Source organism: Polyodon spathula, chromosome 3 (assembly GCF_017654505.1).
Source record: "Polyodon spathula isolate WHYD16114869_AA chromosome 3, ASM1765450v1, whole genome shotgun sequence".
NCBI classification, from domain to species: Eukaryota; Metazoa; Chordata; class Actinopteri; order Acipenseriformes; family Polyodontidae; genus Polyodon; species Polyodon spathula.
In genome coordinates this window covers 84,711,275-84,724,438 of record NC_054536.1, presented here as the reverse complement: position 1 = coordinate 84,724,438, position 13,164 = coordinate 84,711,275, and the positions used below count along the sequence as shown (strand labels likewise).

General features: G+C 36.3%; 1 protein-coding gene across 9 annotated transcripts in view; it reads left to right on the top strand.

The window, feature by feature from the left end:
- Positions 1-13,164, top strand: part of LOC121313538 (receptor-type tyrosine-protein phosphatase mu-like) — a 273,535-nt gene that overhangs the window by 239,024 nt on the left and 21,347 nt on the right. For all 9 annotated transcript variants that reach the window (XM_041246205.1, XM_041246206.1, XM_041246204.1 and 6 more), the window contains 3 exons: positions 2,959-3,035; positions 7,527-7,563; positions 9,419-9,516. In XM_041246205.1, the coding sequence (XP_041102139.1) occupies positions 2,959-3,035; positions 7,527-7,563; positions 9,419-9,516 (212 nt within the window). The remainder of the gene's footprint in view (positions 1-2,958; positions 3,036-7,526; positions 7,564-9,418; positions 9,517-13,164) is intronic.

The window sequence follows — 13,164 nt, the reverse complement described above, 5'->3', positions numbered from 1 at the left end:
ACAACTCTGAGATAAAGTTGTGGAAAGGCACAGATCAGGGGAGGGGTATAAAAAGATTTCAAAGGCATTGAATATCCCTTGGAGCACAGTCAAGTCGATCATTAAGAAGTGGAAGGTATATGGCACCACCCAGAATCTGCTTAGAGCAGGCCATCCTCCCAAACTGAGCAGCCGGGTAAGAAGGGCATTGGTCAAAGAAGCCACCAAGAGGTCAATGACAACTCTGAAAGGCCTACAGCATTCCATGGCTGAGATGGGAGAAACTGTCCATGTGTCAACAATAGCTGAAGTACTCCACAAATCTGGCCTGTATGGAAGAGTGGCAAGAAGGAAGCCATTTCTGAAAAAAGCCCATGCAAAATCCTGTTTAATTTGCAAAAAGGCATGTGGGAGACTTTGAAAAGATGTGGCAAACGATTCTTTGGTCCGATGAAACAAAAATTTAACTATTTGGCCTAAATGCAAAGCGTTATGTCTGGCGCAAACCCAACACAGCACATCACCCAGGTAACACCATCCCTACTGTGAAGCATGGTGGTGGCAGCATTATGCTATGGAGATGCTTTTCATTGGCAGGAACTGGGAAGCTTGTCAGGGTAGAGGGCAAAATGGATGGAGCTAAATACAGGCAAATCCTTGAGGAAAACCTGCTTCAGTCTGCAAAAGACCTAAGACTGGGACGGAGGTTCACTGTTCAGCAGGACAATGACCCCAAGCATACAGCCAAAGCGACACTGGAGTGGCTTAAAAACAATAAAGTGAATGTCCTAGAGTGGCCCAGTCAAAGCCCGGACATGAATCCGATTGAGAATCCGTGGCAAGACTTGAAGATTGCTGTTTACCAATGATCCCCATCCAACTTGATAGAGCTTGAACAGTTTTGCCAATGGGCGAATATTGCACGATCCAGATGTGCAAACCTGGTAGAGGCTTACCCCAAAAGACTCACTGCTGTAATTGCTGCCAACGGTGGTTCTACCAGGTATTAACTCAGGGGGGTGAATACTTATCTAACCAAGACATTTCAGGTTTTTTTTTTATTTTTCATTAACTGTTGTTTCACGATAAAAATTCTCTTGCCTCTTCAAAGCGTTGAGTAGGTTGTGTAAATCAAAGGAAAACAAATCCCATTTAAATGCATTAAGATTTCAGGTTGTAACGTCCAAGGGGGGGGGGTTGAATACTTCCTATAGGCACTGTATATATGAAGGGTTAGGGTTATATATATATATTATTTATATATATATATATATATATATATATATATATATATATATATATATATATAAAAACAGATTAACTACAAAAACAGACAATAGACAGAATTGCCTAAAATATATGATAGATTAATGTTTTTTTTAAGGAATTGGCATATTTTTTGTATAACTATCATTTTTTTTTATATGGCCTCCATGTAGATGGTAAGAGGAGTAGTATATTCTAAAACATTAAATCTATTCTGTCAGCTACAAAAGATGCAACAAGAGGTCAAGAGTTATTGAAACTGATGGGAAATGATTAACCTTAAGCAGTTAAAATCCCATGGCCCTTAAAGGCAGGCAACCAACATAGTGCTGCTGGTATTGGGAAATCAAAACAAAAATTTAAGAAAATATTCCCTTTATCCTACACATTTTTCAAATATTAGTCTTTTTTGTCCTTTTTTTCATTTTTGGGTTTTGCCCCCTGTAATTATTAAAATATGCCCGGAATCCCATGCTTAATTCCACCCACAACTGTGAGGATACCTGGGCCTTGAGGGCGTCCCTCTCTAAGCATGAATGTCACTTCCAGCTAGAGCATGTCCTCTGTGAGTGGAATGACATTTGCTGTCCTTCCCCTTCTGTATAGGCAGAAGGAAGTGGGGCCCTGGGCCAGGGTGTGACATTAACCAGTGATATCAAGATATTAAGACATGACGTCACTGCTTGGTATACTAGTGCATGGTGTTCTGAAGGGAGTGTGTCTAAAAAATGAAGCAAATGAATCTTATCATGGGCCACCATCTTAACTGTGAATCACTATACCCTGGGGGGTTACCACACATGAATGTGTTTACGAAGTTCAGAAATGCCTCCAGGACCTTTCTGAAATGCTGGTTAAGTTATTAAAATAATTCAAGGAATGCGTTTTTTAATGTATTGTTTATGAAGAGGAATCTGTTTTTTGTCAGTTGAGGTTCATAAAGGAACAGTTTCTTGTATAGCAAATCAGATGGAAAACCCTAGATAAGTCCTCATCGTCAACAGCTTGGCCACACCACAAATACTATAATTGGTGCACATACATTTTTTGTGTTCCCAATATAGCACTAATGTGTATTTCATATACAAAAAATGAATTGTTTATATGACAATACAGTTGTGAACTGGATAGAAGATTAATGCACAGTACCTTTCACAGTGTTGAAACAGAATTCGGAGATATTGAAAACTTGCTGTATTTTTTCCAATTATCCTTATCTTTTTCTTTTTAATGTAATACTACAAAATCGATTCTGTCACACATCCCTGTAGTATTGAGTGCTAATGAGTTTGGTGAACATGCAGCTTCCTTGCTTCCTGGGCCATCCAAACTTTGTAATAAGGCTTATTTAGAATACTTTAACTTTTGATTTATTTCAAGAGTGTGCTATGATGTATTATGCAAAATGATATATTCAGCAAATATCGATATACTGCTGTTCTTTGTATTTACTTCTTTGTTTTTACTTTAACTACTATTTGTTTATCTAATAGAACAATTCTACATATGACAAAAAATATATTGATTCAAAAGCATTTTATTGTCCAAAGACTACATAACATATTAAATGGAACACAGGTAGACCAAGGTTTATACAATGATATATTTCTAAACCCCCAGAAAATAAACAGAAATATTGTTTTGTAGTGCCACCAAGCTTCTGTAACCTTTTTTTTTTTTTTTAATTTAGTGCTTGTTTTTATTTTGTTTCAGATGATCATTCTCGTGTCCGACTCCTGCCCCTCGAGGGAGACCAAAATTCAGATTACATTAATGCAAATTTTATTGATGTAAGTATACCAGCGATGTTCTGATTTAAAGGTCACTATTTTACATTCATACTGTTTGGGGGAGGTGTAAATTAATGTGCTTGATTGCCCATATACATGTAAAAATAATTAATACATTTCCTGTATTTAGAAAAGTCCTTTCTTGGTGCATCTGGGTTTAGAAAGACTTAATTGCAAGATATATACAAGGCATATAAATAGTGGAGACTGCACAGAATATGACAAGCAGGAATCTAGGGACTTATTCATAACCCATTCTCAGGAAAAGGCTGCAATGCATTTCTTTTTGTGTATACAAGCCTATAGTTAAAATGATATATGTCTATTTTGTACCATGTGAATAGTCACTGGTTGTCCAAGTATTAATTTAGATATGGCACATATATACTACATACTGGCTGTCCAATACACATTAAAATTTGCAAAAACAAAAAGTCACAAAGACAAGCACTCATGTAATCAAGATCAGGGTGACTTAGCCTCGAAGTGTATTTAACTCCTTAAAACTAACTGAACTGGTTTCTTCTGGATTTTAAATATGTTTATCAGAGATGGAAGCAACTCCTATTGAATAGCAGTTTCACCCATACCAGGTGTTAATATGAGCTTAATTAGCAACAGTGTGTAGGTGACAAGCTCAGGTGTGTCTTATTTAACATAGTAAAACCAGGAATGGATCAAACTGCTGTGCAATTGATTTGTAGTCTGTTCAGCAGTGTCATAAGATTGTTACAATAAGTAATCTAGTATCACTGTCTAATGCTAACTTGTCCCAATCTAGTTTTAATAATGCTAGAGTACGTCATAGAGCAGTTACATTATGTATTTGCACTTTGTGTTAATGTTGTTGTGTTTTTTTAAGGATGCATAAATGGGGGTTTTGAAGGCCTATAGTTTTTTTTTTTTAATGTCTTTTATTCTTTCTCAAATGCAAATGAAAAGCCTGGGAATAAATTAAGACATAGCCATGAGGGACAAACTGTCTGTTTAACTCCCAAGGGGTTGCAATAAATGTATCACAAATCTTATAGCAGTCCACAGAGGTGTGGGAAATCGTTTTTTCTAGCCACTGTTACAACAAAAAACCCACCTCATAGTGACGCAGAACCATACTTCATCTAGTTTTTCTTTTTCTTTCCGAATGTGCTATCTCAAGACATACATAAATATGGGCAATGTAAAAACACACACATACAGGCACAACATCATGTACTATATACGTGATATTTTTGTCACAGTAAAGATCTCCTGGCTCACTGGTGGTAATTCTGAGATGGCTTATGCTGACAAAGTAAATGTTATTTTCATTTTCTGTCAACAGCCTGGCGTGTTGCCACGTTCGCCAGCAAGCTGTGTGCATATTAATGGGTGCAAAGCTGTTATACTAATTCTATGATTTGCAATCACTTGTCGTTACTTCACTTTGCAGTTGTCTTCAAAGTAGTGTGTGAATTTGCAATGCAGGTGGGACAGTTTAACAAAGGCAGGCCCTTAATTATGCTCACAGGAGGGGGGGGGGGTTACATGTTACATTACAGCGGAAAAAAATACTGGTTTGCCATGTCTAATGTGCTCTGATGATAAACAAAATAATATGTATTTGCCCCTCTCTCAGTATGCCTTTCTGCTGTATATTAAATACAACACAATATACCATACATATAATTAACATCAGACTGCTATCTTTTTAATCTAATACACAATCAAATACACCAGAGGGTAACCTAGGAGGCACTTGCATTGAAACCTAGCTCACTACATTTAATGAAAGTAACTTAAGGGTCATAAAAAGCAAACACCAGAATAATCCTAATAATAGGACTGAGATACCTAACTGTTACAAGTTTAACACAAGCCTTCAATTGCAAGGGATTATTATTCATTATATTCCTAGAAGTTTGCAGTTTTCATAGATTGAACACACTGTGCCTTAACAGCCCAGAAACTTTTCAGACTGAATTAATAAATTCATCAAATTAATTTATTAATCTAATTCTTTTATGAAGAAGAAAAAGAACTTTGTCACTGTGCATGTTAACAGTACCATCAGCAAGATAAACAGCAGACTAAAGGTTCTGTTCTCTGTCCAGTGTACTTAAAATGCTTTTCCAGTTTATTTTATACTACATCCAAATGGCCCCCACAGGTGGGATTAAATAGAGGTGTTTAAAAAAAAAACAAAAAAAAAAACTCTTGGTGTAAGAATATTCTAAAACATATTTTTTGTAACATTAAAAACCACTCAATAAAGACAAATTGGTATGCGAAGAAGGCACTAGTCAAAACATTTGTCTACATAACTATGTAAAAAAAATAAAATAAAATAAAACATTAAGTGAAATCCCACGATTTAAAAAATAATATATTAACAAAAAAGTAATTAAAACAGAGTTGCACTAAAAGATGTATAGGAAGAAAGGTTGAAGTGGTAAACAAGTAGATGGACTTACACTGCAGCAAACGTTCGGTAAGTTTTAAAGTGAGCATTCTGAAAGTAGAAGAAAATAAACTACAGTAAAGGAACTGTCTATCAAATAAACAAAGCAGACAATAGGCATTGAGTGGGACTGGGTGTTTGTCGGTCAGTCCATCTGTGTGTACATCTATGCTTAGCCAAGCTTTTAATTGTACTACAGTAAAAAAAAAAAAAATAAATAAAAAAAAACCCTTTTGGCTATACTGAATACATTGCATCTTTTCAAATTAAAAGTAGCTGTGAATAATACATGTAACCCATTCCTTGGTCAGAACATGTTGTCTGTTGAACATATGGTGCAGCATTTGCTTCCCCTGAAATAAATAAATAAATGGCTTATGTTTGGAGAGTTCTAAAAAACAAAAAACACAATACGCATGCAGATACAATTGTCACACATTTTTACATAATACAGGATACTATACACAAAATGTGGACAAGCCAGATAAAGTAGTAATTAAAATTTTTATGGAATTGAATAGCTTGAGAATGCTGAGGGCTTTTTTTATTTAGAACCATTAATTACAGTTGTGTAAAATGAAATGGTCAAAGAGGAAAAAACTATTGTTTAGCTGTACGAATGGGAATTGCATGAATTCTTAATGCTTCATTTGTTTAAAATGAAATCTCATAAGTATTATATATATCACACATGCAGATAAAACTTTTTTTTAAATTTTTTTATATAGAATTTGGATATGAATAATATACTTATACACCAGAACTATTGCAGAATAGCAGAAGAAATATGCCATCCATATAAATGCACAAACGCATAATAAGCAATGTAGTACGATAAAATGCAGAACTGCAACTTCCCTGCTTGGGAGCTAAGAATTATATCCTGTTTTGCCAGGGTAGTGTCAGGGCCCGGATGTTATCGGCATAGAGGAGAGACTCAGACACAGAAAGCTTGTAGTTTCAAAGCGATAATGCACATTTTAAGTATAAAACAGAAAAAAAAAAACACTACACAAAACACATTAACAAACTAAACGGCACACGGGCCAAAATAACATATAAAATATAAAAACTCAGGTACTACAAAATGACACGGAACACAAAAAAACACACCGCCCATAGGATGGCAGCTCCTCCCTTTCTTGCATGGAGATGGCAGCTCCTCCCTTTCTTGCATGCAGGACGGCAGCTCCTCCCTTTCTGGCACTTGGGTAGGCAACTTAGCCTTCTCTGGCCTTTAGGCAGACAGACAGACAGGCAGCTTTGCCTTCTCTGGCATTTAGGATGGCTCTGGCTCTTTTGCTCACCTCTGGACACGGCCGCACCTCACTTTCCTCTTTGGGGCAGGTGGCAACACCCTTTCACCCTGAAATGTCAGCATAGGCACCAACCTTGGTCATTGAGACAGATGAGGACGGTGTCCAGTTCCGTCTTCAGTGGTTGTGGGACCTTCAGGCAGAGCCATTCCTCACATGACCACCTCATCCAGAAAGAAGGCCGTCACGAAGAGGGGGTCTTCATAGGGGCGCATGCCCAGGAGGTGCCCATACTCCACACAGGCGAGACGGAGCCCCTCCTTCCCTTAAATGGTGCTGCTGTTCCTCCAGACTTTCATTCCGCTCCATTTATTTCTTTTATCTTTTTTCTTTCATTCTTTTGAGCCTGCAGTTCCTTGTCTGAGCCTCTAGGGGTGCTATCCGACTAGTAACACCTACTATGACAAGGTAGAGTCACGGCCCGGATGTTATCGGCACAACTCAGACACAGAAAAGACTCAGAAAGCTTTCTGTTTCAAGTCACTATATTATATATACACAATATTCCCCCCACACACGTGTTTTGGCAGACCTTTTACCCTGCCACACCTATCTTGTGAGTTAGTTCTTTTTATGCTATTTAACTATATAATTTAGCCTCATAGTACCCAGGTTCAGATAACTGCAATCACTGTTATAGGTGTTCTTTTCCACTAAAAAAAGCATACATAAAGTGTATAGAATGAAAGAATGCAGGTGTAAGATTTAATGAATAATAATGCATTTTTCTTCTTGCAGGGCTATCACAGACCAAATCATTACATTTCTACACAAGGTAGGGCTTGGTAATATTGCTATCTTTACTGATCTGTTTACATAACTTTATTGTTTAAGTTTTCCAGAACAGTTGTATTCGTTACAGTATGTACAAAAAACAGGATTTGGTTGTGTGCTGAAGTGGTGCAAATAACACTCTAGTACATGTATCTATGAGGGAGTATTACATACATGCATTAGCAGTGCGCATGGCCATAGTTTATGTTACTTGGTTAATCTTGCTGACAGATGTTGTTTGAGAAACAGTTCGGAATTCCTCCAGGATAAGTCTGATTGATAGTTAATTGTTCTGAAATTCTTACTGAGCTCCTTCACAAATTAGGAGATTATGTGCAAAGGTAATTGTATGCAGTTAAAAAGAGGCAAATATAATCTGTTTGCAGTAGACTTGCAATCTGGTTTTAGTAGAGCTAGGAATTGCATAATTACCTGTTTATTAGAGCGTTGCCATCGCCCTACTATGCCAACTTTTAAACCCCCTACTGATGGGCTGTATTTAGGGCTAGATAGCATAGCAACAGGGAGTGCTGTAAACTAATTTCTAACCCTAATGGTTTTCTTTAGAGGTCTGTACAAATTAAATATGACAGTTGGGAAAGTGTCTTGGAAAGTATGCATATGCACGAGTGGTTTGCTAAGTCAAGGTGGCATCCCCTACGTATTGCAGAATCCAGACTTGTTTGCAATTACATGCTGAGTTTCAAAGAGATTGTTTGCAGCAGAATAAAAAATCATTAACAAGCTCATACATCAAAGAAAGAAAGAAAGGCTGCAGGCGTTGGTTAGGATCAGTCAGTCCTTCCATTTTGTATGTCTGTGCATAGACATTATTTAAATGATATCACAAACAAATCAAAAACCAGGGATCCTCTGCCAAAGTTAAATCTTGTTCTGCACCTCCTTTTCAAAACACAAGTCTGTGCTTCTAGTGATTGTAAAAGGTACCTCGGTATCTGCACCAGAACCCAGCAACGCTAAGCAACCTTTGAAAGATCTCTGACACAGGTAGTCTCCATCAGATTTTTTATAAGTGAAGTATTGTGGAGTCATACAAATATATCCCACAACTGTTCTAGAACTGTTAACCTTGATAACAGGAATCAAATGTCCAATGCATCACGTGAAATTATTAAAAGAACAGCATCTATTAGGAATATTTAATAAAGCTAACCGCTCAATGACTTATATACGGCACAACCATTACCTTACCACGTCACGTGTTTCAGCTTCTTTGTGTAACGTTGAGTTATGGTGGGCTTACTTTATTTCCTAATAGATCATAATGAACTACTACTATTGCAAGTGTGCATCAACTGATATAATATATATATATATATATATATATATATATATATATATATATATATATATATATATATATATATACACTGCTAAAATGTATATTAATAAAATTGGAAACTAAAGTATTGAATTTCGTTAGTCACTTGTATTGTGTGCCACATATTTACTGAGAGTTATGTTGCATTTATTTAGCCAAGAAAACTACTTACCAGTATGACTTTAATTGGATGCCTCAATTGCAGCCTACTGGCCCTTCTTGTAATACTTGTGGTTACTCTGTACTGTATACCCTGATCAGGAAACTGCATCCAATAATGATAAAAAATGGCCGCTGGTGCTGCTAATAGACAATAAGTTATTTTATCAGATTATCAGAATTCAGCATACTTAATAAAATGTCATTGTGTGGCAACTGGGTGTGATTTGTGGGATCTAAGTAGGTAATGTGCAGAACCACTCAAGAAAGCATTGGGATTTGAGCCTACTCTTTAATACTGGGATGCAACAGGTTACCTTGCAAAAATGTGTTCATATTTCTTTTGACATCCCAGGGCCAATGCAGGAAACAGTGTATGATTTCTGGAGAATGGTGTGGCAGGAAAACACAGCCAGTATCGTCATGGTGACGAATCTTGTGGAAGTAGGAAGGGTAAGTGAGAGGGGGAAAAATCAGTGTTTACTGTTGTTTAGTGCTGTGTGGGTTGAATCATTTACACAATTTTAAACATTCTGGGAAAAGTACATTACCCAAATTGTTAACATACGTGTACAAGTTGTACACTGATGTTATAAGCCGCCTTGCTATTGATAATACTAACAACATGAGCACATGTTTGTCACAGTATAATCTAGTACAGTAGTTGTGAAACTTTTTCATACATTTATTTTAGAATAAAAGAGTAATTAGAAATTATATATATATATATATATAAATATATATATATATATATATATATATATATATATATATAAATCATTTAATTATATAGTTAGCAAGATTTATTAATTACTTCATTAATGCTGCATCTCCATACAAAAAAACATGGCGTAAACTTTTTGCCTTGAATAATGGAAAATGTTTGCGTTGTTTTTAGTAACATTTTATTTAAGCAGTTTTGATTGGAACTGGTGGGTGCCTAAGCAGGTACATGTGCCACCAATGACAGGGAAGTCTGTAGTATGGTCTGTCCTTCGTCTTAACACCACCTGTCACTATCTAAACAATACTGCCTTTAATCCAAAGCTGAGACAGCTTTGTGCCACATGCCTGTCTCTCCTGGCCCAAACTGCCCATTCACACCTGGCATGTCAGCACCAAGCAAGGGCTGTTTGAACTGCTCTGTGCCTTTTAATGAATCCACTTGAGATGCCATACGCTCTTTATAACTCAGCCTATTGCACAGCCACATTAACACTGTTTATATGGGGATTTAAAACTCAGTATTATTACACCCATCCATCTGTCAGCCATTTTAGTGTGAAACCTGGAGAATTCCCACGTGGGGACGTTTACCCCTGCTAATTTTTACCTAATGATTTCTAAACACATTTAGTCAGTTCCTGTTTTGTGTTTTCAAAAATCTTTTTAGAATGCTAGTGTTTAATAATAATCTTAATGAGGCAATCTCTTCTGAAAATTACTTTGTATATTGCCACGAGGTGGAGGACTAGAAGTTGATAAAAAAAATAAGGCATAACCTTAGTCTGATAGAGCACTTTGCTAAACAGAGTCATTCATTACTGTGTCATTGGCAAATAGTATTTGAAATGCCTTCAGAGCTTTCAGCTGCTTCTCAGATGGTGTGTTTTGACACCAAAATATTGCAGGTTCAGAGAGCAGTATTATGGGTGGTTGTTGTTATCATGGACACTTAATGCAGAACGGGCTTCAGTACATACAAATGCTAAACCCTTACTTTGATTTTACTGTATTAAATCGAGAACTGGGCAGAAAAGTACATTATTTTGATACCTCAAGTTATAAAAAGAAATCACTGTTTAACTGTCTGACGAAACAAATCAATTTCCAGCAATTTTACGTACAACTCTAAATGTTATCATCTGAATGCCACTGATGTAGAAATATCAGTTTCAGCGCCATATCACTGTGCATGGAGTGCCGTTCAAATATGTGACTAATATGTTTATATCAAATATCAAATATGTTTGCAGCATGATATGAATTATGTATGTAACCCTTTTTTTGCTGCGTAGAAAAGTTCTTAAGTTCTTAGCAAAGATAGTGGAATCATTCATGCCAATTCCACACTTCAGCCTCAGTTTAATGGGGAGATGATGTGCAGCATGTGGCATTTTCAAGATGCGAGTACTGTCGAAGTGAACTAACAAGGGTTTCGTTCTCTAATTTTAAAATCAGCCACTCCATCACTGTTTTAACTCTGATAAAGCATTAACAGAAACATTTATGCACTTTAAGTTTTGGTTGCTTATAAAGCAACTTCAAATTAAAACGTCTTAATATATTTCTTATTCCTATTCCTCAATTATTGTGAATTAAGTCTGAGAGAGGTTTCTGTTCTAAGAGCTCCTATTCTGTTCTAGCTGCCTGCTATAGACATATGTAACATAGGCCAATGGCATCTACTGATCATCTGCTTTGGTCAACTTTCATTTTGTATCGCTGGAAATATATAGCTGTGCTTAGATGTATGTTTCTGTTAATTCCCCTTGTTAAAGGAATTAGGTGTGGCGTTCTAGACAGGTGTCAAGGGATTCAAGGGGTTCTGGGGTTCAAGGGAGAACTAGTCAAGAAAGTGGCATAATGCAAAAAAAAACAGAAAAAAAAACACAGTAATTCAAATGAGCGCAACCAATACAAACAAGTTATTCAAATGACAAAAAACAATTTCGGAGCACCGGCCAAAACAAAAAAATACATCTTGGTTACATACAGTAGATTGTTTGAACTCCTTTAAAGGTCTCAAGACAGTAAGCTTCAGTTCTTCCTGAAGTTTATTCCATGACAATGGACCTAGAAAACTGAATGTCTTTTTTCCTAGGAACTGAAAAACTTAGAACCATCTGAGTACAGTACTAGAGGTACTAGAAGTACTGCTAGAGGTAATTAACAATTTGTTAAGATAAATTGGGATTTTGCCAAGGATAACCTTATAAACAATTGTGAACCAGTGTTTCAATCTTTGTGAAGATAAATAAGTCAGACCAGCCAATCTATGTAAATCACTGTGATGAAATGAATAACCCAGCTTGGTTGTAAATCTCAGTGTGGAAGGGATATATCCTGTTTCATATCCAGAATACTGATACTCTTGCTGGTCAGGGGCAGGGAGGTGGATGCACTTGTCAATCAATGACAGAGAAGACAGCTACATTGATGATAATATTAGGGAACAACGCACAGTCCTGTCTCAGTCAATTTCAGGTTAATGTGCTTACTGCACACAACAGCATTTATGCCTGTATATCCCATGGGAAATCTGGTGTAGATTTGTGTTTAAAGGCCAATAATGTATTTATGTTGCTTTGGGTTTTTCCATACTTGTTACCAACAGGTAATACTTGCCTACATCTAATTTAATCCAGGGTGTTAATGCTGACTTGTTGTTGCTGCTATTGGGAGAATCTGCTGCTGTTTGGATAATCTGAATTATACAGTTTGATGTTATCAAATAAAGAGAGAGGCCAGATGAAAGAAAGAGTAGAGGGAAGCAAAACAAAAAAAAAAGCAAAAAACAGCAAATGACCGAGCTGAGTAAACCACAGGAAAGACAAGTGCAGTCGAAAGCATAAACTAGGAAAAATATAAGGGACGGTTTGGAGCCGTATAGTCAGTGTTTGCATGTATTTCATATACAAGAAGCTACACTTAAATTAATTAAAGAGAAAAAATGTCATATTTTAGCTTGAGATAAAAATACAGTACTACAATCCCAAATAAACACAAATATAGTAAAAATACACATAAGGAATAGTCGTTAGTAGTGGCTAAACTTCCTGACTTTCATAAGTAAGGGGTGAAAATAAGGAATCATTATATCTAAATAACCTCCTTACTCCTGCATGTAATGGGTAGAAATGAAGGGACTTTGTTACCCCTAAATAAGACAGATTACATATCTTGATTTCCCTTTAGAATTGGTAGAATATTGCAATTAATGATTCATTTAAGTTCACTTTATGAAACAAGTTAAGAGATTTTGTACAGGGCAGATGGATAGCTAATAAAAAAGCAATAGAGCAAGAAGTCAGTTAAGCAAGTTTTTTTTTTTTTTATTAGAGACAGAGGTAAAGTGCTAAGGAAACCGAGAATTGTATT